This window comes from Cygnus olor, chromosome 18 (genome assembly GCF_009769625.2).
Source record: "Cygnus olor isolate bCygOlo1 chromosome 18, bCygOlo1.pri.v2, whole genome shotgun sequence".
NCBI classification, from domain to species: Eukaryota; Metazoa; Chordata; class Aves; order Anseriformes; family Anatidae; genus Cygnus; species Cygnus olor.
In genome coordinates this window covers 10,375,355-10,398,955 of record NC_049186.1, presented here as the reverse complement: position 1 = coordinate 10,398,955, position 23,601 = coordinate 10,375,355, and the positions used below count along the sequence as shown (strand labels likewise).

General features: G+C 46.2%; 1 protein-coding gene across 1 annotated transcript; it reads left to right on the top strand.

Annotated features, from left to right (window-relative positions):
- The first annotated feature begins 444 nt into the window (after nucleotides 1-444).
- LOC121057184 (ATP-binding cassette sub-family A member 10-like) lies at nucleotides 445-22,592 on the top strand. The gene is made up of 39 exons (XM_040530967.1): nucleotides 445-959; nucleotides 2,889-2,998; nucleotides 3,391-3,601; nucleotides 3,962-4,120; nucleotides 4,280-4,380; nucleotides 5,252-5,478; nucleotides 5,799-5,937; nucleotides 6,317-6,502; nucleotides 6,656-6,803; nucleotides 7,351-7,522; nucleotides 8,112-8,170; nucleotides 8,598-8,708; nucleotides 8,806-8,981; nucleotides 9,339-9,458; nucleotides 9,800-9,938; nucleotides 10,184-10,274; nucleotides 10,571-10,710; nucleotides 11,297-11,416; nucleotides 11,566-11,761; nucleotides 12,403-12,569; nucleotides 13,172-13,299; nucleotides 13,446-13,583; nucleotides 14,050-14,163; nucleotides 14,421-14,591; nucleotides 15,053-15,163; nucleotides 15,809-15,937; nucleotides 16,773-16,841; nucleotides 17,237-17,328; nucleotides 17,742-17,862; nucleotides 18,199-18,316; nucleotides 18,777-18,868; nucleotides 19,254-19,420; nucleotides 20,035-20,110; nucleotides 20,368-20,462; nucleotides 20,870-20,989; nucleotides 21,178-21,318; nucleotides 21,619-21,698; nucleotides 21,779-21,834; nucleotides 22,002-22,592. Exons 2-39 carry the CDS (start codon nucleotides 2,897-2,899, stop codon nucleotides 22,098-22,100), a joined length of 4,881 nt encoding a protein of 1,626 aa, XP_040386901.1. The 5' UTR covers nucleotides 445-959; nucleotides 2,889-2,896; the 3' UTR covers nucleotides 22,101-22,592.
- The last annotated feature ends 1,009 nt before the right edge of the window (nucleotides 22,593-23,601 follow it).

Genomic DNA, 23,601 nt, shown 5'->3' with positions numbered 1-23,601 from the left:
GAGCAGGACCTGGCATATCAACTCTCTGCTTAATTCCACCACCCCCATTTGCAAGGAAGGCTCAAAGGGTGTGCACACCCAGCAGATGCGCTGGGATGCTCTGTGTCCTGCCTTACTCCACCTCTCAATCTGCCTGGATCTGGCTCTAAAGCATCCAAAAGGCACTTAAATGTCAGAGGGTTCTGCAGGGCAGAGCGAGGGCAGCAGCTCCAGCCCCTCCTCGCGCCCAGCCTCTCCCTCACACCCCGCTCCTCCAAGGGCCCCCAAGCTCTGCAGCCGCATCCCCAGCCCGGGCACAAAATCAAATACGTGCCCTTTAGAAGCAGGCTGTAAGTCAAAAGAAGTTTATTTTGATGTTTGCGAGAGGCTTTGTAGTCCGAAGGGTTGTTCCCATCCAGGTGGCAGCACTTCACTGCTCTTCCCACAGCAGGGCTCGTCGTGCTGAGTTTGCAAACAAAACCGGTGTCAGCAGAGATAAGCAACAGGCAGCGTTCGCTCCTCCACCTCCAGCAGTGTGCCGAAACACTGCTGCTGACTTCAGGCTCCATTGCTGCGCTGAAAAGCGTAAGAGTTTGCCAGATGAAGGATTTTTGTATGGCTTATTGTTGGGCTTATTTTTTCTCTCTTGGCCAAGGCTCAAGAATTTCCTGAGTAACTTTTTCAGAGAATCGGCTTCGGCAACTCCGCAACAATATGCTCAGTTTGCTTTTTATAACATAAATAAATCTGAAAATCTGCCAAGGAGGAAGGCGGGGGGGAAGCTGAGGAGAAGCGTGGGTCCATGTGAGGAATGCCTTTTGGCAGAAATGACCAAATGAAGAAACGAGTGCGTGAGCAGAGGAACTCCGAGCACCACTGCAGCAACCGGCCAGCGTCTCCCAGGGAGCCTCAGCATCCCCGTGTCCACGGGCACGTTGCAAAGAACCATCTTTGGATTCCTTTCAGACCTTCCCACTAAGGTAAGGCTTAAGCATTCTTCTGAAAGCAAGCAAAAATCAGTCTTTAAGAGAGATGGAAACATTCAGTAATTAGGAACAGCATAAATAATGCTGGGAGAGACACAAATGCATAGGTGGGTCACTGGGTGTCTTTCAAACAGGCTGAGTTAGGCTTGTGATTAGGCTTGTTGTCACTTTTAAATGTGGCAGAGACTTTTCAGCCTTGCTTTGATATGACATAACACTAAAATGGAGCTTGGTTTGAAGCAGAGGTGTATTTCTGGCAGTTCTTGGTGCTGGGAGGATATGGCGCACTTCAGCTGAGTTCAGTATTTTTGGTCGTCCAGCACACAGAGGAGCAGATTTCCGTCCTACATGCAGATTAAGCTAAAGGTGGAATCTAAAAAAAATCTTCTGTCTTTCACTGCTAAAAATTCCCACTGGGACCAGGTGGGGTCAGGCAGAGGTGGGAGTGATGGGAGGGGACACGTGGGACATCCACAATGGGACCTGGTGGCCAGCTCTGTCCCACACGGGATTTCCTGGGTGTGAAGCTTAAATCCAGCCGTGTGTCAGCTTGTCCGAGTTCAGGTCAACTCCACAATTTTGGGGAAGTCTGGAAGTGGTTACCAAAGGCTGAATTCAAATTTTTATGTGCCTGGACGAGGGCATCTGTAAGAGAAGAACACATTTGGAGCGTGATGGCGAAATAGCGGATTCTTGTCACTGAGCCAACATCCTCGTCCCTCTCCTCCCAGTGTGTCCCACAGGGTAACACCACTTTTTGCAGCAGTTTGTGGAGTGCTTGATGCCCACCACGTCGCTCCGGCAGAGCCTGGCCGTTCCTCAGGCACTTGTGCTGATGCTCTGGCTGCCAGTGGGGCCACGAGCTCGGGATTAATGTTCGTTCACACCTAAGGCAACCCTGCTGCTGTGGCCCAGACCCTGTTGAAAGCCAGAGCAGCTCCAGGTGTTGCATGGGGTGCACACTTATTGCATGGAGGAGAAACTGAAAATACAGCCCTGGTGTCCCTGAAATCAGCTAATGTTGAATATTCAAGTGGATGGCATGGAGAGTAATAAGGGAGGGGAAAAATGTTAATATAAACACTTGAAGAAGATAAACAGTTTGTTTATGTGAGCGTAGTTCTTTTGCATTTGGTACTTTGTCCTTTCAGTCATTAAAGTTACTCATGACTATTTTCCTGATGGTTAGCATAGACACACTTCATCCACAGCATTACTCCAGCTCGCTTTTTGCCTCCGTGCCAGCATTAGTCACTATCCAGGCAACGAATCCCTGTTTTCCTTTGACCGCAGATCGTAAGGATGCTGCCAGCTCTTTCGGCACAACCCACCAATGCACACTCGTGGCTGTTTGTTTCTCCCTCGTTTCTCGTGAAAAGCCCCGACAATGGCAGCTCTCTGAATGCACTTCCAAGAATTTGTTCTCTCGTAGCTCCCAGTTGCCTACAATTGACTCCAGTTTCTGTATGAGCTCAGCTTGTACCATGGCCAGGCATTGCTCAACACTTCTTGGTGTTGAGCCTATAGCACATGAAAATTACATGCAACTAGAGTTTGGCGATTTTACTTTGTGTAGTTGTCATTTCTTGGATATTAAGGCCAACCAAGCCAATTATGTCATGCACTCTGATTTCAACTTCAGTTAACTCCTCTCAGCCTTACCCTGCTAAAGCATGGATGCATGGAAATTGGGTTACAATGGGTGTCTTAATTCCAAGCTGCATGGGGAACACACTGAGGGTGATGAGGGCCCATGGCGGTGGGATCTGCATAGCAGGGTGCCCTGGCACACATGCAGAGTTACAAGAAAGAGTTACTGTGCCCTGGCACACACGCAGAGGCAAAGCAGTTGCTGCAGTTCCAGCTTTGGTTTTATCCGAAAGCAATTTTATTTTTTTATTTTTTTATTTTTTTATTTTGTAGGCTCAAAGATGAGGAGACTTCAGAGAAACCTGAGTGTATTCCAGCAAACCAAAATTCTCTTGTGGAAAAATGTACTTATCAAATGGAGGATGAAAATGCAGAGCTTTCAGGTAGTTTTATTTCATTAAAAAAAAAAAAAAAAGGAAAATAATAATAATAAAGTGACCACTAAAGATTGTCTAATCCCTGCCTTCCCTTATACCTCAATTTCTTTTTGTGATGTTAACAGCTCAATTACACTTCAGAAGCCCTTGCTGGTAACGAATGCCTTATGAGGTTACACCTTTTTAACTGGTAATATCTGTCTTTTGTGATACATAGAAGAGCATGGATGGGTTCCCTGAGCGAGGTGACATGCATAAGACAAAGTCCTTGTTAGTTAATTGATGTATAAGAAATCGGTCTGACTGAGTGCCTCTTTTTTGTATTTCAATCCTGCAGAGAAGATGCTCCTATTACTGCCATGCTATTAACCTCCCTTCTCCACTCGCCCCTTACCTAGGAGTGGATGCTGTCTCTGCTCTTCCTGCCGTTGATGTTCATTGTGGGCAACTTCATGCTGCACATCCCCTACCCCGAGGTGCCACACAGCTACCTCGGGCAGCTAGATGACCCTGCCTATGATGCTGCTGGCGTCACCATCGCCTTTACACCTATCACCCCAACCACAAGGCAAATAATGAATGCAGTGGCCTTGAAGTCTGTAATGACAGGTATAATTCTGTCTTTTAAATATTTAGCTTTGTCTTTATTTAATCTATTATGTTTTGTGTTAGTCGTTTTCAAGTATCTTTGGTCAGTGGAGAAAATCCATCCCAAATCCCCTGTTCTCACAAATATTTCTCCACAAATATTCTTCAAAACTAATTCTGGTCATTTAAGTGACTAGGGAGGTTGGGGTGTGTTTCTGCACTGTAAAGCTTTGCCTAAAAAGCTTTGCCACTTTGTAAAGTGAGCCAAACTGGAGAAGGGGAGATGCAACCCTGACAAAAGCAGGATCTATCCCCAAAGCCTGTGCTCTCATTTCCACAACTGCAGAAACTCATTGCGGTATTTCTTTTTACAAACCACAGGTATAAAGCTAGAGGCAATGGACAGTGAGAGAGCCCTGGAGGAAGCCTGGATTTTGAATAATGAAATTATAGGGGTTGTATTTAAAAACAATTTCTCCTATTACCTCCGGTTTCCTACTGGGAATGTGGCTATTCCAAATGACAACCTTGGATACATAGGTAGGTACCCAGCTGTTTTTTCATGCTCTTTGATGCTTTTATTAAACTGTCATTTTTTTAAGTTATTGATTCCTGTAGAGGATCTGAATCTTCAGTTTTCCTCTTCTATTAAATCAACAGTTGTGTATGAGTGATGCCCTTTTCCTCCCATCCTCACAGATACCTGTTATAATTTCTCAGCACGATACTGTGACAGCCCCAAGTATTGGTACAAAGGCTTCCTGTCCCTGCAGTCCAGCATCGATGCTGCTATCATAGAGGTAAATCAGATTTATGAACTGCAGTAGGTCTCCTTGTATTTTAATCTCTCTCTAGGAAAGACAAAGTGTTCTGGGACAATAGCAAGGGACAAGTTTGTCAGAAAACTCCCCAGGAAAAAAAAAATATAGTAAAATACTCAGCTGCTGGAGTGTTATTGACAGCGACAGTGGAAACTTGGATGGAATCAGCAGTTTCCTGCAGAAGATGACTGCTTTCGATTTCATTGCAAAGATTTGTGCTAACTTTTGTTTATCTTCAAAATTGCAAGCAGTCCCGAAGGCTGGGAACCAAGCGTAACGCCACGATTTGGTCTAGAGATTTCCCAGATGTCAAGGAAAAGGCAATTCTTTCAGGAGAGCGGGGTGGCACAAACAGCTGCTGGATGATTTAGTTTCCAAGTAGACATGTCTGCCATTTCTCCTCCTTCCCAAATCGTCCTTCAAAAATAGACCAAGGTAGCGACCCTTGCACCTGGCTGTGCACCCCCAGCTGTCCAGGCTGCTCTCGTCCCCTGGGGGAGAGCCAGGGCCCTGGGGGGTGTAAGGCACTGGTGGATCTAGATCCTTGGCACTGGGTGAGGGAAGGATTCTTCTCTCCATAAAGAAGGGAGGGAGGCCAGCTGAGGTGCAGCCATGCAAGTGAGTAGCCCCTTGCTATTGGGATTTATTGTATTGCTTCCTGATGTTGTTTACAAATCTGCATTAAAAATAAATAAATAAAATAAAATAAAACAAAATAAAACAAAACAAAACAAAATAAAATAAATAAATAAATAATCTAGGGCTGATGAATAAGGAGGTTCATTATACAGTTACATCTCACTGTAGAAAATAAATTAAATGTTAAGATTTTGACCTTGAACTCCTTTAGGTGGTGGCAAATCATTCTGTTTGGGAAGAAATGAAGTCAATTGCCGGTGTCCGTATGAAGTCCCGGAGTGTCATCTACTCGATTACATTAGAGTACAGTTATTTCATGATTACTATTGTGATGTGTTTCTCTTCATTCATGTACTTCTTATCAATGAATGTTGTAAGGGAAAGGAAAAAGCTCAAAGTACTCATGAAGACGATGGGGCTGCAAGACATTGCATTTTGGTGAGTTCCATTTTAACTGAAATGTCTGTTTGCCAAAAATCAATATACTTTGGGCACTTGCACAGTATGTTAATTAGTTAAATGGTTTTCTAAGTTTTCTCCAGTACTCTAAGGACAAGCCAGAAGGGTTGAGTATGGCAGCTGGGTATTATTTTCCTCTGGGAATTTCCTAAGGTGGGCTATGCTGTCTGCTTTGCATAAGATATGAATGGGTTCACCACAGAAAATTCTTAATGTTTTAATTTAAAATGGTCCTGTCATGAAATTGTAACAACAGTTCCTCATTAAACAGCAAGGTAATGGCAGGCTTCTATCTCCAGGCTCTCCTGGAGCCTGCTGTATGCCGTTTACGTGCTGGTCCTGTCCTGCCTGCTGACAGCCCTCGTGGTGCAGGAGGCTTTCTACGTCAGCAGCTTCCCCGCCGTCCTGCTACTGTTTTTCCTCTATGGCCTCGCATGTGTAAGTTGGGTTTGAGAACCAAATTTCCTCACTGTGCGGTTTATTAAGGTTTTGATGAGCCCAAACATTGCTCCAGAGCCACGCACACCGTGGCCAGGACTGCAAATTTTACTTGGTCACACTAAGTGAAATAAATGAGTGGGTTCTCTGGCTCAGTGCGGGGATTTGACTCACAGTCTGACAGGCTGGATGTGGCCCAGAAGGGCCTGATCTGAAACTCAGATCTACCCACTGAGAAAGGACATTAGCATATTAGCATATTTTATTACAGACCCAACCCCCCCCCCACCCCGAGATCTCTTTGCCTGGCAAGTGGGAATGCCACTGGTTAAGGATATTTCCCTCCTTCAGAGCCTGAAGGAAGCCTCTGTTCTTACAGATCCACATGGTTTTCATGCTCTGCTCCCTCTTACGGACATCCAAACTCGCTGGCTCCATGGGGTTCCTCATCACCTTTCTCTTTGGCTGCCTGAGCCTCGCAGTGCTGATAGAAAATCTTCCAGAACCTTTGAAGTGGTTTCTCGGTCTCTTTTGTCCATTTGCATTTAATGCTGGCATTGCCAAGGTATGGAGCATTATCTCTGCCAATGAACCATCCCAGCTACTTGCTGCCCTGGGCCCTCTCAGAGCAATTTTGGGAAAAAATCCCAGATCCCCTCTCTGCAATTTTGGGAAAAAATCCCAAAACCCCTCTCTTCAATTTTGTCCTTTATTTCAGGTTTTCCATTTGGAAAAATATGGAATAGGTTTCTCTTTTTCTAACCTTATGGAGGAATCATACTTTTTATTTTCAACTTACATTATGCTGATCTTCGACTCAGTCTTGTACATGTTGTTAGCCATGTACTTCGACAAAGTTCTGCCGGGTAAGAGCGATTTATACTTACGACCATACTTTCCTCTTTTATAGTTTTGATTTATATGGACTGTGTGTAATAGCTCCTCAAGGAACTGATGGGCTGCTCCATTGTCTAAGTCAAACAAAATAGGATTTGGGGTGAAAAAAGGGTGCTGAGGGACTCACACTGCTGAGGGATTCTTCACCTCTACCATATTCTGGTAATTCCCAAATCAAAGACAACAAAGTATTCAGGGTTATTGTTTTTATTACTATTTATACTTGTACTGCTGTTGAACTGTTTATGAGAAAATAGTCTTACTATGTTTTGGACAATATTTTAATTCGTTATAAAAACAATGGAATTCATTAGAAATAGCCCTGAAACCACCCTTCTTGTCCTGCTTAACCCAGCTCCTGTGCACACTCATGAAAATCCCCAACCTTTTCTTAACAGGACAAAGCACCAATTTGGGGGCAGACAGGTATTTTTCAGAAACTCCAGAATGCTTGCAGTGGGATGACACTTTGAATATACCTTTGGTTAACCACAGGTCATTTTCTGTGCTTCTCAGGCAAATACGGCATCCCAGACCCGCCTTTTTTCTGCCTGAAACCCTCGTACTGGATGCGGAGCAGGAGGGGCTGCCCCGGGGAGGGACCCTACAGCGCAGGGAGCCCCGAGGAGCCCCCAGGAGATGAAGCGGAGCCAGTGCCCACCGCATTCGTGGGGAAGGAGGCCATCAGGTCGAGAGAGGAGGCACTGCTAATTGTTCCCTTTACTTGGTAGCTCGGGGCAATGCTCCCACTACTCCACCACTCCTGTCATCGGCTCTGTTTCCATTCATCCAGGCAGTTTCCATGTTCATAAAAGTTTTGCAAACCTGATTCACGTAGAAAAATTAGGGTGAAAATGGTTAAATATGTTATAGTTAAATAGGTCATTCAGGCTGGTCACTAGTGGTGAAATTCAGGTAAACTGCTGGGTTTGTTTTCATTTTGTTCTGTTTTGTTTCACAATACACTTGGTTAAACATCCATTATAAACAGCAAGGGGAACCTGGAGGGCAGCCTGTTGTAAAAAGCCATCCCTGGCAGTGGGCCTGACCTTGTCTTTGCAAGGCTTGGTGCTGTCAGTGCATGCCAGGTTGCGACATCCGCATCTGCAGACGGAGCGTGCCCAACCCTGCTGCACCTCAATGTCACTTTGCCACGACCTCATGCTCCTCAATCCATTGCTGTCATTTTAAATTAAGACCCATAAGAATGAGAAAGGGCAACAGGGAAGTGTGTTTATGGGAATCCTGAAATAATATCTGCCTTACCTTCTTTTTAGACTCAACAATATTAAAAAAGCATACAAAAAGAAAGACAAGAAAACAGAAGCCCTAAGAGGTACGAAAATTGTGATATTAATTCCTGTTACAGGTAAAGAAAAACAGTTGTGCAAATATTTCAGATGGCCAAACAAATAAAACAATATTTGTATTGCTTGAAAAATTATCTAAAATATAGACGCAACCGATTACGATTTTATTCAGTTTTTCCTGACTGATTTTGCATTCCCAGAAAAAGTAAAGAGAAGAAGAAAGCTTTTTTCAGTTGTCATATTTCTGTCTCTTCTGTTAATTACAAGCTAAAGACAGAAGAAGCTGTTCTAGGTTTGCAGAACATTTCCTCAGTTTGCTTAATGCACTTCTGACTGAATATTACTACTTAGTTCTTAAATTCCTGGACTTGTCTTGCCTTTGACAAAGAGTAGAGGCAAGTAAAACTTCATTACTTTTTTTTTTTCCCAAACTTGGTGTTGCTTGCATTCTAGGTTTGTCTTTAAACATTTACGAGGGGCAGATCACTGCCTTACTCGGTCACAGCGGGGCTGGAAAGACAACGCTGCTAAATGTGCTCAGCGGACTGACTCTGCCTTCTGAAGGTAGGACTGCAAACGGTAGGGTGGGATGGGGGCGGCTTGATTCAGAAGCTGTAGTGACCAATTCATTCCCATACATCGTGTTTATTTGTATAAACAGGCTCGGCAACCATCTATGACTACAAGCTCTCTGAAATAGGAGACAGGGAAGAGATCAGAGAGATGATCGGCATTTGCCCACAATTCAACGTACAGTTCGAAGTCCTGACGGTGAAAGAAAACTTGCGAACTTTTGCAGAGATCAAGGGCATCAAGTCCAAAGAGGTAGAACGAGAGGTAAGGGGGTGTTCCCCTGAAGGACATCACTGCCTGGCAGGGGCAGGCTGTCGGCAAGCCCCACGTTTCAGCGAAGATTTGCTGGGCAGTGCAAAGTTCAGAGGGCTGCCTGCTTCTCCTGAAAATTGAAGCTGGTGTTGAGCTTCTGCCAGGCAGGCTTGGGGCTCGGTGCAACCAAAACAACTCAACTGTTTGCCTCGAGGAGGGCAGGGGGTGTCCCTGGGGGGCAGGCAGGGGCCAGGCGCCGGGAAGCACCCTTGGGAGCTGCTCCTCCAGCCCCAGCCGGATCTCCTTTGTGGCTCCCAAAGGACAGAAGGACAGCTGGTGCTGGGAGCGGACTTTCTTGTGCTTTTCTAGGTGCAAACCATTTTGGAGCTGCTGGACATCAGTAACGTTCAGGACACTCAAGCTGAGAAACTCAGTGGTGGGCAAAAACGGAAGTTATCCATTGGGATAGCCATGCTTGGGAGCCCCCAGGTAAATTACCTACAGCTTCATTTTTTTTTAATTAAAATTTAATTTTAAATTACCAGGTATATTGCCTATGGCTCTGTAATGTAGGGAGCATTCAGGTCCATTTGGTCATTTTAAGGTGGTCGTGGTTATGCCAGAAAGATGACAAATTTGTATCTTAATTTTGCTGATCTAGTTTAGAGCAGAGAGCTGCCTGAGCTCTGCACAGCTCCCAGAATGGTTGCTCCTGCAAACCAGGTGGCCTGGCTCTCCTGCCACCAGGACCTGGCCTCTCAGGGACCACCAAATCCACAAAGTGGGCAAGTGTTCCTGCAGCGAAGTGCCTGACTGCATCCCTTGTGCAGGTGCTGCTGCTGGACGAGCCGACGGCTGGGCTGGATCCTCTTTCCCGGCACCAGGTGTGGAGCCTGCTGAAGGAGCACAGAGCCGGGCGGGTGATCCTGTTCAGCACCCAGTTCATGGATGAGGCCGACATCCTCGCTGGTGAGCACAGGCTCAGCCTCTCTGAACAACATCCCTGGCGCAGGAATGCCTTCCCCAGGCCAAACTGACTGCGATGAAAACCTGGGTCAAAGGGATCTGTCCCCAGAAAAGTGCAGAACATCATTGATCTGCCCTTGGTGAAAAAAAAAAATTATATATATATATATATACATACATATATCTATATATATATACACAAAACACTGCTATACATTTTAAATTCCTTTGACATTTTGTTTCTTTAGACCGCAAGGCTTTTATCTCACATGGGAGGCTGAAGTGTGTCGGCTCTTCCCTGTTCTTGAAGAAAAAATGGGGGATCGGCTATCATTTAAGGTATCTACTTCGGCCCTAGAGCCAAATGGTGTCCGGGAATATGCGTGTACAGGAATCCACCAGAAGGACTGTAACAAGGAAACCATCAAAGCAGCAAAATGAGCTCAATTCATACTCAGTTAAATTAACTGAAGCAGTACTTTGCTCCAGAGAATGAAGGAAGTTTGCTGGAATTTTGATTTTATCCATGCTAGCAAATACAGTGTTTTGTCATTTTTGTTCTGTTTTTATAAAAATTAACCATCTGTCTTGTGTTGTGGTTTTTTTGTGTTTTTTTTTTTTTTTCAACCAAACAGGATCCATGTCAGTGAGTCCTGTAACACAGAGAGCGTGACATCTCTGGTTAAGCAGCACATCCCCAATGTCATATTCTCGGGACACGGTCAATATGAGCTGAGATATAAACTGCCGTTAGAAAACGTGAATAAATTCCCAGGTAATGTATATGAAAATAATTGAGAGTTGTCCATAGGGAAAAAGTAATCAGAAATGTATGTGAGGAAAGAGAAATCAAGAGGGAGACCTTCAGCAGGGGTCACATGAGGACTTTAGAACTGTTGCATTTCTTTTTCTCCCTACAGTTTGGGCATCCATATGGTTAAGATCAAATAGTGCAATGAATGCTCCTCTGCTGCTTGTAATGAAACCTGTGACAGGCTAACCTGGCCCGCAAGTGTTACTGTGGGTTATTTTTTCTTGATGGTAAAAGAAATAATAGTGACAAGAGAAAACTCCACGTTACTGGTACCACTCCGTACCTGCAGCAGCAGCAGGCAGACGCTCACTCACCCACGTGTGCCACGCTCAGTCTGGCAGCCCCATGACCCTGCTGCTGCCCCGGAGGCATAGTCTGAAACATGAGTTATGTGTATGGCAGCTTTGGGTTCCCTCCAAACGCTTTGCATCCTGGCAGTTAACGCTTTACCCCTTTCCCTGCTGACTTCAGCTGCACCAAAGTCTGGTCCCTCCAGAGGTGCTCGTGCAAGAAACCTGAAGGCACTGACGGTCTCTGTGTCACACAGATCTGTTCCGTGGCCTCGACAGCTGTTCCGAACGGGGAATTATCAATTATGGAGTTAGCATGACAACCCTGGAGGACGTTTTCATGAGGCTGGAAGAAGAAGCCACATTGGGACAAGAAGGTACAACTGCGGCTGCGAACACACAGCCCCCAGCCAAAGAACCCGGCTGCTTTACAACAACCCCAGCAGCCGATCACCAGGGGGCTCGTACTTTTTCCCACATCGCAATGTAGAAGCTGGTTTCAGACATAACTGCGTGTGCTCCGCAGATGAGCACGTCCCTGGGGAGGAGTGGGCAGAAGCAGGACCGCGGTGCCCCGACGAGACGGAGCCGGGCTCCCTGCTGCTCTCGGGCACCGGCAAGGCAACGGTGAGCGGCGCGGCGCTCTGGAGGCAGCAGGTCTCTGCCATGGCCTGGGTGCACTTCCTAAAGCTCAAGGGTTCAGTGAAAAACCTCCGGTCCATGTAAGTACCAAAGGGATGCTCTCACGCAGAGCTGGAGCTGGATGCGGTCACAGCAGGGGGGATGATTTTCACACCCGTGTTTTGATGAGCATCTGGAGTAATTGATGTCACGTCTTGGCTATGGATGAGCTTGGCAATCTGCACTTAGAGATGAGGAAAGCAGTTTCCTTTCCAGTGCCAGTAATATAAAACCTGCCTCAAACACACACGTACCTCTCCCATCTCTCTCTTTCCCTCTCTTTTCTTTAAAGTTTTGATACTTGGTATCTTTTGTGCAGTTTCTTTCCTACACTGAGTGATTTATGCAAGGGAAACCAATTTTCTCTCTGAATAAAATAATAATTTAGGAACAGTTTTATTTCAGGTAGGGAAGGAAATTTTAAAATAAATGTGTACAGACAGAGAAAGGAAAATATTGCTTTCAGACTTCCTTTTTAATTGAATATTTTTTAAAACTTCTCTCATGTTGTCAGTGTCTGAGCTCATTTAGCCCCATCAGTCTTCAGTCTGGCATACTGGCATTTCCAGATGGGGCACGAGAAAGACAAGGGAGATGTTGGGGTAGCATATATTTCCCAATACACACACAGTCTGAAAAATACCCGCTTTCCGAGTGTTTATTCACCTCTCTCTTAATGTAGTTTGCTGCTCTATGTGGTTTTTCTGCTTCCTCTGGTTTTGCAACTGGCCCTGGTTGCTGCCTGGCAGAGCATGAGCGCCTGGGAGCTCTCCTCGGCGCGGTACTTCATGCCCCTGGGGAAGAGGGCTCCGGCGGAGACCACCAGCCTGTTGGTCCACAACAGCACGGGTGAGGGGAAGGGGCAGGGAGGCTCCTTGTCATCCTGTCCTGTTCGGGGCTGTTCTCTCCCGTGAAGGAAAAGAAGGGAAAGGGCCGATGGTTGTAGGACGAAGGGTGTGTAAAGGGCGGTGAAAGTTTTAGTGAGAGAAGAGCACGGAAATCATCATTTTAGTGGGTTGTGAATGAAGCCTACTTTTACTTCAGCAGCTGATGAGGTCCTGATGCAACGACATGAAAAGGGACATCCCAGCAGATGGGATTGGAAGGGACCCTGTTCTTTTCCTGCCCCAAATTCTGCTTTTTCAGCGTGTGTGCCTTACTGGGCACCACGCTCCAGCAAGGGCACACTAACCCTCAATCAGCCTACTTCCAGAGTTTTACCTTTGACATTCCTTTTAGTGAATGTTATTTAAAAAAAAAAAAAAAAAGGCAAAAATTCAGTCAGTGAGTGTGTAATCCATTAACTTCACAAACACGACGTGCTGTCTGGCTTCCCTGGTCATTAGATTTTGTCTGGTTTTGTTCGGTGGTCATGGATTCAAAAAGGAAACCATCAAAGCCTCTTTTGTTGCTCAGTATTATGATTCCTCTGCTTTTGGCTTTCACATCAGGCTCAGGCATTGAAGACTTTATCCACACTCTCGAGAGCCAAGATCTCTCAGTGGAAATCACAAGCCAGGAAAATATCACAGAGGAGCTGAAACACAATGGGGCTATAAAAGTGTCTCGTGAAGGCCAGGTGAGGATTCTTCCTCTCGCCCTAACATTTCTTCCTAGCAATTTAAGAATTAAGCAATTTACACGCAAGGCATAAGCAGAATTAATTATTTCAGGCCTGGGTTCTCTTGGCCAAGAGTTTCCATCTTGGTTTCTTGCTCTTTGAAGAGCTACAGGTTCACCATCTTGTGCCACATGGAGGCCGTCAACTGCTTCCCAGTGCTTGTGAACATCATCAGCAATGCTCTGCTGAGAGCTCTCAATTCCACCGCGCACATTAGGATCTGGAGTCACCCTTTTTTCTCTGTAAGTGTCAGGGTCTGATAGCCGGGTGTCAAAGAACAGTTCTTAAAAAGGCTTCAGGTCTCAGCGAGCCACCAGATTGCAGCAGGGAGGTGCATGGGGCTGTCTGCACCCACAGAGCCACCTTCCTCAGTGGGGGCTGTGGAGCCAGAACTGCTGGTTTTGGGAAAACTGAAGTTTATTTTTTCCTTCGTGGATCTCAAAGGCTGCTGAGCAGAGAGTGTGCCTGGGAGGGTTTCTTTGTGAGCCTCCTTATTCCCTGTTCCCACCTGCACCACCCGCCTCTCCTCACCAGTGAAAGCACTTTGCTGTGGTTGTGGGGAAAACCTTCCTCCTGCCAAAATTTGGCTAAAGACCCGCCTTGTTCTCATTGTCTTGTATTCCACAAGAAATGCAGCAAAATGAATTGTGGCATCCAGCCACTATGCCGCACATGTTCTCTACAAATGTTTTGTTCTTCTCTTTTCAGATAGATAATCCACGATTCTGGGATTACTTTGTTTCTTTCTACCTCATTTATATGCTGTTGCTGTTCCCTGGTTTTCCTCCTCACTTTGCGATGGGCTACTTGCAGGATTACAAGGTAAATTCATGGAAATGGAGCAGATTTGGGTTGGGCAGAGGGATCACAACTGTATTGCCACAAGGACATTTGAATATGATGAGCATCTCGGGGGATTTTTTTTCTCTATGTGGCTATGAGCCAGCACAGAATGCTAAAAGACAATAAATAAGTAAATAAATTCGGCATTTAACCCCAGTATTGCAATGGGAACAGCTTTTTATTAGCTTTATAAGCTTATTTCCGCGGGTGCAGCTGGCCAACGTGTGCCTTCCCAGACAGGAGCTCGCGCCCAGCTACGGGTCTCGGGGCTCTTCCCCTCGGCATACTGGTGTGGCCAGGCGCTGGTGGATGTCCCGCTCTGCTGGCTCCTTCTCTTCTCCATGTTCGGGCTTCAGTTCGCCATGAGCAACAGGATTTCCGGGGGCATCGGCAACATCTTCTTGCTGGTACGTCCTGTCCTGGTGGTCGTTGGTTCACTAGTGAGGGATTTGGGTAATGTTTTGAGAAAAAGTAAGGGTAGCTGAGACAGCAACCACATCTAGGGAGGCAGCATTTTTCAGGAAATCCCCATAAAAGCATGCGGGACCATGGCAGGACTTTAGCAGTTCATTTTCAGCAGGCAGGAGTAAAATGCATGGGTATAGCCGATGCTGGCACACCTACAGATTCCCAAATCCTTACTGCCCTTCTCCTCATTTCACCTCCTACGAGGATTTCCCCAGCTGGAAATGAAAGGCAATATAGCTTGTCTTAATACATCCCTTCACGCTTTGCAATCAAATTGTGGTAATTTCTGAATGCCCTGATCTTAATTTATGACTATGTAAACCGAACCATGCTGCTGCATACAGGTTTCTGGTTGTTGACATCGCTCCATTTTCTCTAATGAAAGCACTTTTCTCTGCAGGTCATGGGTGCTTTGGGCTACGGAGTTTCCATTGTTCTCTTCATCTATTTAATCTCCTTCCTCTTTCGCAAAGGATGGAACTGTGATTTTTGGTCTTTTATCCTGATAGTGGTAAGCATATGTCTAGATAACGTGATGTAGGGTTTTCAGAAATGTGTTTTGAGCTCTTAAAGATGAACTAGAGGTCAAAATACCAAGTATAGATCCAAGACATAGATAAAGACATTTGTTTTATAGCAGGCAATTCTATGTAAATTAGCATCACCATGTTCTTCTCAGTGCCGGTCCCTCCCTTTTCCCCCAGCTCTTTGTTCTCACATTTCTGGAAATAAGGACTCATTTCACAGTTTGGGCCATTTGTTACAAACACTGCAAATCTTGCTCTCCTGCCCAAAGGTCTTGCTCAAGGTTCAAAAGCAAACCAACGGGGAACTTGCATTCTGTTCCCTTATTCTGGGCAGCTCAGGTGGGCTATTTGGCACGGACTGGGATGGGAACAGGACGGGATGCCATACTGTTTTATTCTGCCCAAAGCAGCCCTGTGTCTGGGGAGGGCTTTCCCCAGCTGGCCCAAGCCAGCTGCCTTCCCTTAGGCAGAGATATCTGAGGGCCTCCTGCACCCTCACCCTTTTTTCTCTTTATGTTTCTTGTCCGTTTTGAGAAATTCAACAGGGAATTGAAAAAGTTCATCTGTGATGACCAGTGAGGAGTGTAACCCTTTGTATCAGCTGAGTAGCTCTCTTGTTTCATTTTTAGGTATGCCTCGTGTCTTTCATTATCAGCCGAGTCATGGATTACACACTTGATATGAGTGTCTCCCTCTACCTCATGTCTCTCTTGATTCCCCTGTACCCACTGCTGGGCGTTATGATCAACAGCGAGCAGGTAGGCAGTGGCACTGGGTGGCGAGAGACTCACAGCTCTATACAAATGCTGTACAACAAAAGCATTTGCTCTGGCAAGCAAAGTCTGGTGCTGATCGCATGCTGCGTCCTGGGAAGACTCATTAGTTTCTTCGTGTGGGTAGGATTTTCCAAACCATCAGACTGCATCCTTGGATAACCATGTCAGATCAGATGTAATTTATCCAGCTGCTCATTACTGCTAGGGGCTACTTCTCGTGCAGTTGAGCCATGCCTGTAGATTAGGTAAGCAATCTTAATTCTTTCCATGCAAAGCCAAATAACTTGGCCTGAACAACCATAAAAGAAAATTTGAGGTTATACATCTGACTTTGCATGGAAAGCGTGTGAGCATTATGAAAACCCACAAGGCACTTTACTTCATGTCAGCTGGGGGTGATCGTGGAAAGGCAGCTCAGAATTTAACAAAACCCTCCAGCTACGTGCAAGACTTTTGATGTGATATAAGTGACTTAGGAGAGAAGTCCAAACAGAAGAGAGTCCTGCTCTGTCCTGTCCCCCCCTGTTGGGCCCCTGAGGAGGAGGAGACCAGATGTTTTCCCCTGATAGACCATTACCCCCCAAAAAGAGTCTGATGCATCTCCTGAGTGCTGTGTCATTTTCTGGAACGGCACCGGAGTGCCCAAGTTCAAGGATCTGTATGGTGAACATTCTGGGTAAATCAGAAACTTTTATACATTGTTGTTGTATTTTCTGTTTGTATTTAAGCCTTCCAACACTAGCCAGCTTTATATTAAAAAACTGCAGGTCTTCACTACATATATATATATATATATATATATATTTTATTCTTGCAGATTTTTGTAGAGGACGCTGACTTAATTGCTGCTAGTCCAAGGAACGACGTGCTAATAGCTGTCTTTGCAGTAAGAAAACATTTAAGATTAATTTTATTTAGGAATGTGTGTCTCCCAAACTATGTTCTCAGCTAAGAGGAAGCTCATTTCATGTAAAAGGTGGATCTCAGGGGGTCTGGATGACAGATTGCCCACCTGTGCAAAAATAACTTTGCTCCTTTGAAACAGGTAAGGGAAAATGAAATAAGCCTAGCCCACTTAATGCTTCTGCCATTGATGTTTCGTGCATTGATAAATGATAGCAGAGTTCACAGCCTTCAGGATTACCCCGAGTTAGATGGTAATGGGCTTTTCCACACACTGCTTTCCCCTCACCTATTTTATAACACTGCCTCCATCTTTTCAGCTTCAGCCGCAGTAGAAAGGAAGGCAAGGCTGTTAATGTGCCAACCTCTATTTTTCAGCCTTATATCCATTCTGTGGGTTTCATTTTTCTTCTTCGATATTTGGAGATAAAATATGGAAGAACAGTTCTGAGAAAGGACCCAGTATTTAGGTTTGTATAAACACACATGCACCCCAGGCACATGCGAGATCTAATCTCTTGGCACACTGCTTTTCCTTGAAGACATTTAGATCAACTGTCAGGATTTTCATGTCCCTGTTTCTATTTTCTTTTTTTACTACTGGTGACTTTTTTATAAATAAAATTGCTTCTTAAATCCTACAATGTTATGATAGCATAAAACAGCCCTCAAGCTTTTTAGTGTCTCCACTTGGTGCTGCCTGTGCTGTGAGGAGGTACCAGCCTGCTTCTCCATACAACACAGAAAGCCCTGCAGAAAATAACGAAGGAAAAAAAAAAAAAAAAAAAAAGAAACCTTGAACCAGTCTTGGCCCATCCAAAACGTGTTGGTGGAAAACAAGGGTAAAGACTAAAATGCTAAGATGAACCTGTTGGGTTTGTAGAATTTCCCCGAGAAATGAGAGCAGCCACCAGCATCTTGAGGAGCAAGAAGAGGAGGATGAAGATGTTAAAGCTGAAAGAGCAGCAGTGAGAAATGCCATGGTAGCTCCTAGTCAGGAGGAGGTAAGACCGAGTGTGGTCCTTCCCTCTTTATTTGATATCAGTAATAGGACTTCTGATTAAAATAAATAAATAAATAACAAGATTAATAAGGGCATGTCAATGTTCTGGCTGTATTACTCCTCACTGGGAAAATCCATCCCTCAAAGGGACAGAGTGGGTCTCATCAGGATAGAGAAAAAAGCTTTTAAGAGCATTCCTCAGATTCTCAGAGAACTACAAATCAAATTCAAAGATCTTTATAAGTTGTTTTGCTTTTTTAAAATGGAAAAATATTACTGAAGGATTAATGCTCCCCAATATAATAGACTAATCTTTCTTCCTCCTGCTTGCTTTCAGAAATCAGTTATTATTGTCAGCAATCTGTGCAAGGAATATAAAACAAAGAAAGCAGGTTCAGTTTTTAAGAAGAAGAAGAAAATGGCCACCAAAAATATCTCCTTTTGTGTTAATAAAGGTGAGAACTGGAACTGTTTTACTCGCCGTGTTTTGGATGCTGATCATACCCAAAGAGATAATCCTCTGCAGAGTCTCAGTTATCTGAGCCACAACATAAAGGCAGAATCTGTTTGCTCCATGGTTAAGGCACACCTGCACTGTGTCTGATGCAGTAACAAACAACATGGATGCATCCAATTAGTTACCTTTGATTTAAAAGGCCATAACCCCTCTACAGCAGTCACTGCAATTTCTGGGTGACCTGGGAGCAGTGTTCAGACTCACATTGGCTATAGAGTTGAAATGTAATTTATGGACTCTCAGAGCATACATTTATACAGCTGTTTAATTTTATTTGATTTTTTGCTATTCCTATACTCTCTTCTAAGCTTTTTTTTTTCTTTTCCTTTAATGAAACTGTGCCTGATACTTTTGTTAAATGGTGAGTATTACTAAGAAATGTTTTGTCCTGACTTCAGGGGAAGTATTAGGACTTTTGGGGCCAAACGGAGCTGGTAAAAGCACAGCTATCAAGATGATTGCTGGAGAGACGACACCGACTGCTGGGCAGGTAGGAGGCACCTGGAGTCTGGAGAGAAGGGATAGATGTGCGCAAAAAGTGCAAGTGCAAAGCTTGCAGCTAGCTATTGAATGATTTTCTTCAAAGCAGTATGAGGGATCAAGGTTTTAAGCAATTCCTTTGTGCCATTAAATTAAATAATGTATTAATAAAAATTATTGTGTAACACTTTTAGCTTTAACAACCACTTGCATCTCCCCGAATTCACCGTGACTATATTTAGGAGCCATGTAGCCGAGGGCTGCAAAATCAGCCCGTTGCTCCTTGGGTTTCTCTCCCCACTGAGTCCCGCTGCAGCCCCCTAGCCTTCCTCCGAGCCCTACACCTGGGTCTGGGCAAGGCTGGGCGAGGTGAAACGAGCGGCGCGGTTGCGCAGGTGCTGCTGCGGAGGCGAGAAGGAGCGACGTGCTGCCTGCAGGACCACCTGGGGCACTGCCCGCAGGAGGACCCGCTCTGGCCGGACCTCACCGTGCACCAGCACCTCCAGGTCTATGCGGCCGTGAAAGGAGTGCGCAAGGAGGATACGGCTGCTGCTGTCAACCGGTACGGGGAAGGGTGGTTCCAGGTCTTGGTCAAGGTTTTAACCCCCATCCTAAGGCACAGGGAGGGGACCAGAAGGTCTAAGACCTCTGTGAGCCAGGGGAAACCTTGAAAGGAACTCGGGAAATGAGTCCGCAAAAGCGATTTTGTGCTAAATGCTGCGATTAAGTGAGCGGGCTGAGAAAATCTCCAATTTGCCTGTGTGTGTTTGGTGGGGATAGATTTACCACTGACGTCCCTTTTAAGTACGTTATCTGCGGGAAGCATTTCTAAAATCTCGGGTTTTATTGTTTGGCACTACAAGAAGGGTGCTTAAGTACTGCCTGCTGAGCTGACACCGGCAAGGTGGAGTGGATTTATAATGCTGTTGACACGAATGATTGTTCTTAGAAAAGAGCTTGTGGCTTATTCAGTGCACTCTGCTTCAAATATTCATTCACATTTTTACAACACAATAAATGTTTTATGAAAACAAACAGGAGCCAAGAACCAGGGGAAGAAAGTTCTGTTTTCTTATTGTTTTGGAAACCTCTGATTAGAGTATTCAATTGGGAATAACAAAAACATCGGTTTTGATGTGTTGTTTTTTTTTTTTCCTTTGTTCCCTTTCCCCACAGAATAGTGAATGCTCTGGAGCTTCAAGACTATTTAAAAAAAACAGCCAGAAAATTATCTGCCGGGATAACCAGAAAGGTGCATTTTTTGTTCCTATGCTGAGCACTGCAAAATGCCCTCTGTGAGCAGTGGGACCTGTGTGTGCTCCCAGCCCCCGGGAGAGCATCGCATTGCATCCCATGGTGGGCTGAAGTTGCCCAGCATCTTCTAAGTTTGTGTCTCCTACAAACCAGCGGCTCGGTGCCCATAAGCAACGCGATGTTGCCCGCAGCTCTTTGCAGACAGGGTGCTGGGGACTTCAGCAGACCTGACCCCAACCCCTTTCCCTTCTGCAGCTGTGCTTCGCCATGTGTGCGCTGGGCAACCCCACGGTGCTGCTCCTGGACGAGCCATCGACCGGCATGGACCCCAAGGGGCAGCGCTGCGTCTGGTGGGTAGAAGTAGATGTGTAGGGTTAGGTAAAGGGCATTTTACCTCATCTGTGGTTAGTGCTGCTCGTCTCGGGCCAGTGGTTTTAGCAGAATCTCTCTTTTCCTGGTTCTCCCCAATTACAGCATGAGCAAGGAAAGAGAAGCCCTGTTGCTTTTGAATTTAACCTTGTTGTAGATTTTAGGACGGTTGTAAATGGGTTTAGGAGAATCCATAATTGTAACTGAGTCAAAAATAAAAAATGTTCTCATTATTTCAAAGTACCATCAGTCTAAAGTTTTTATGTCCTTTTATGTTAGTTTTAGGGGTAGGTGCATTTGGAGGGGCAAAAAGGTTTAAGAAAAAATGTCTGGCATTTCTAGGGAGTGTTGGGTTTTCTTTTATGTGTTTTTTTTTCTGTGTCCTCAGGAAAACGATCCGTGCTGCCCTGAAAACCAAGGAGACGGGGGCCGTTCTGACCACGCACTACATGGAGGAGGCGGAGGCAGTGTGCGACCGCGTGGCCATCCTGGTGGCTGGACAGCTACGGTGGGCAGTGGCACGGCTGGGACAAGAAACATTTCTCAGCCCCCCCGGGTCCAACAGGGGCTTCCCCTCCAGCCTCGGCCTTCTGAGCCCACCACCATGGGCGTTACAAAGTGCTCCCTACTGCAGGACAATTTGGGAAGGACATCAACGGTTTCACACTTATATCATGCTTCGTCCCTTCCCTGCAGGTGCATTGGCTCCGTTCAGTACCTGAAGAGCAAGTTTGGCAAAGGCTACCTGCTGGAAATTAAAGTCAAGGACCCAGAGAGCACGGATCTCCTCCACGCTGAGATTTTGAGGATTTTCCCGAGTGCAGCCCGTCAGGAGCGGTAAGTATAAATACGGGATGAACAGAGGCTCCAGGATTGCCTCCTCCCCAAAACTATGCCCAGTGCGGTGTCCAAATGTAGGATTTCAGGTGAAGAGAGGCAGAGGGGTCAGAGTCCCTCTGTGTGGATCTGGTCCAACAATGTCACCAAGTCCAGCCCTGCTGCCATCCCCACAACAAAACACCCACTGGTCCAGCTCATAGTGTGACATGAAAAAAGGCATTTTTCATGGTTTAAAAAAAAAAAATGTATTGATAATGGTCAATACAGAGCAGGAATCACCTCTTCTTTTTCTCCCAGGTTCCCCTCTTTGCTCGTCTACAAGGTCCCAATGGAAGACGCACTGCCCCTGTCCCAGTCTTTCTCCAAGCTAGAGGAAGGTAAGAGCAAGGCATGATGGCTTTTTGAAAAGGTGGAGCACCGACTGGTAATTTTCAGCTCTGTTTCCACTTCTCCACAGCCAAGCAGAACTTCAGCCTTGAGGAGTACAGCTTCTCTTTGAACACTTTGGCTCAGGTAGGTGACGGACGTGCTGCAAAGGCGTGAGCAAGAACAAAAGCCAGGTCTGGGCCAGTGCTGAGGCAGGAGGCAAGAACCTGCAGGAGCTGCACCTCCTGCAAAAGTGCATCACAGGGTTAGGGAAGGCCTGAGAAGTAATCCGAACTTTATATTGGCTATTTCAGGTGTTTTTGGAACTCTCCCGAGAGCAAGAGAAGGATAATTTTGATCTAGCTTTGGACGGGACTTTTGAATGGAAACAGCTGCAGCAGGAGGACAGTTAGAGATCCACGATGCTCATTTACACATTACTCCGTATTAACCTAAGTGGTGTGATATTGCACGTATTTACTGTCATTATTGGTGTACCAGGAGGAGGAGGAGCTCTGCCAAGGGCATTTCTTACAGTGTTTCACCTGGACTCTGCGGGTGCCTGCACCGAGCCCTGCCCCAGGCTGAATTTCTGACGGCTGGTTGATGAAACGCTGCCCTCTGTGAGAGCTCTTGTCGAAGGGAGCAGCTCAGAGCAGAGGCTGAGGGAGCAGAGGGGCCAGAAGGGTTTGCAGAGAGAAGGGTCCTGGCCCATCTCTGGGGACCAAGGCTTTGCTTTGCTCGGTGGATCTGGGTGCAGCAGGGAGTCCGGACACGCTGCCAATCTCCTGGGCTCGTCTCCCACCAACACGTGGGACTGTGCCTGAGACACGTTTAAATACATCTTATTAAAATTTACACTGTATTTTTATATCCTTCCAATAAATGTCTCTATAGAAACTGCAGCTACACCCTCATATGTCATTACTGCTGTGGACCCCCGGCAGCAGCTAAGCACACTCGACCTCCTCCCCCTGGGGACGGAGGTGGCTGCAGTGGGGCTGAGGGGCTTTGGCAGGGCAGGGGATGGAGAAGCTGCGTGCTGCAGGAGCTGCTGGTGGGCCTGGGCAGGGCTCAGGACTGCCAGAACTTGGGGTCAGCTCACGGCAGTGGAGCTGGGTTTTCACCGAGTGCTTCATGGAAATGACCTCCAGCCAGAAAGTCCCGGATCAGCAAACGGGTGGGCAGTAAGAGAGCGAAGGGGAAATATCTGCTAAATCTGCCCTGCTGCTCACGAGGCACCATCACACACCCAGCCAGCGGCCGGATCCCCCCGACGGGCTGTCGTCACTTGGGCAGGGGTCCTGAGCCTGCGAGCAGCTGCCCCCAGGGTCACCGCTCGCCTTGGCTGCTTTGCAATCGAGGTCGGAGCATTCCTCGCGCCCCCGGAGCAGCAGCCTCTTGTCAGCAGCTTGTTACAGCCCGCGCTGTGAGTTTGTGCTAGCCGAGGGGAAGCTGAAGAGCTGCCAGCTGCAAAGCCTTCAGAGGGCAGGGCAGGAGCAGCGTGTGAAAACCAGAGCGTTAACGGGGGACGTGCTCCTCTGGCACAGCCTCTGGCAGGAAAGCATTTAAGGCTCGCAACCCACTGAGAGTTACGGCAGCAGCACAGAACTATTTTCCGTGAAAAGTGGAAGTCCTGGTACATTTGCAGAGTTTCTGGAAAGGGAAGGGATGGGAGCTGCTGTTAATCTTTCTGGAAAGCAAAGATGCTGCCAGTTCTCTATAGAACTTCCTTCTAGAGCTGCTCTGCACTTGAAAATTAACCTCATACCTGCTAATGGCTTTAGCTTTTTGCTGTAATGGCCAATAAATATGTCACAAATCAAAACCGATGCAGGTCCACCAGCACCCCAGCACTGCCAGGGGCTTGGCTGGAGTGGCTTTCCCTGGGTGTTTCCAGATGTCCCAGGAGGG

Coding starts and splice junctions, on each gene's coding strand:
- LOC121057184 (XM_040530967.1), top strand. CDS start 2,897: ATGAGGAGACTTCAGAGAAACCTGAGTGTATTCCAGCAAACCAAAATT. Junction 13,300..13,445: donor AAGTGTCTCGTGAAGGCCAG/GTGAGGATTCTT, acceptor TGCTCTTTGAAG/AGCTACAGGTTCACCATCTT. Junction 20,990..21,177: donor CTGGTGGCTGGACAGCTACG/GTGGGCAGTGGC, acceptor CCTTCCCTGCAG/GTGCATTGGCTCCGTTCAGT.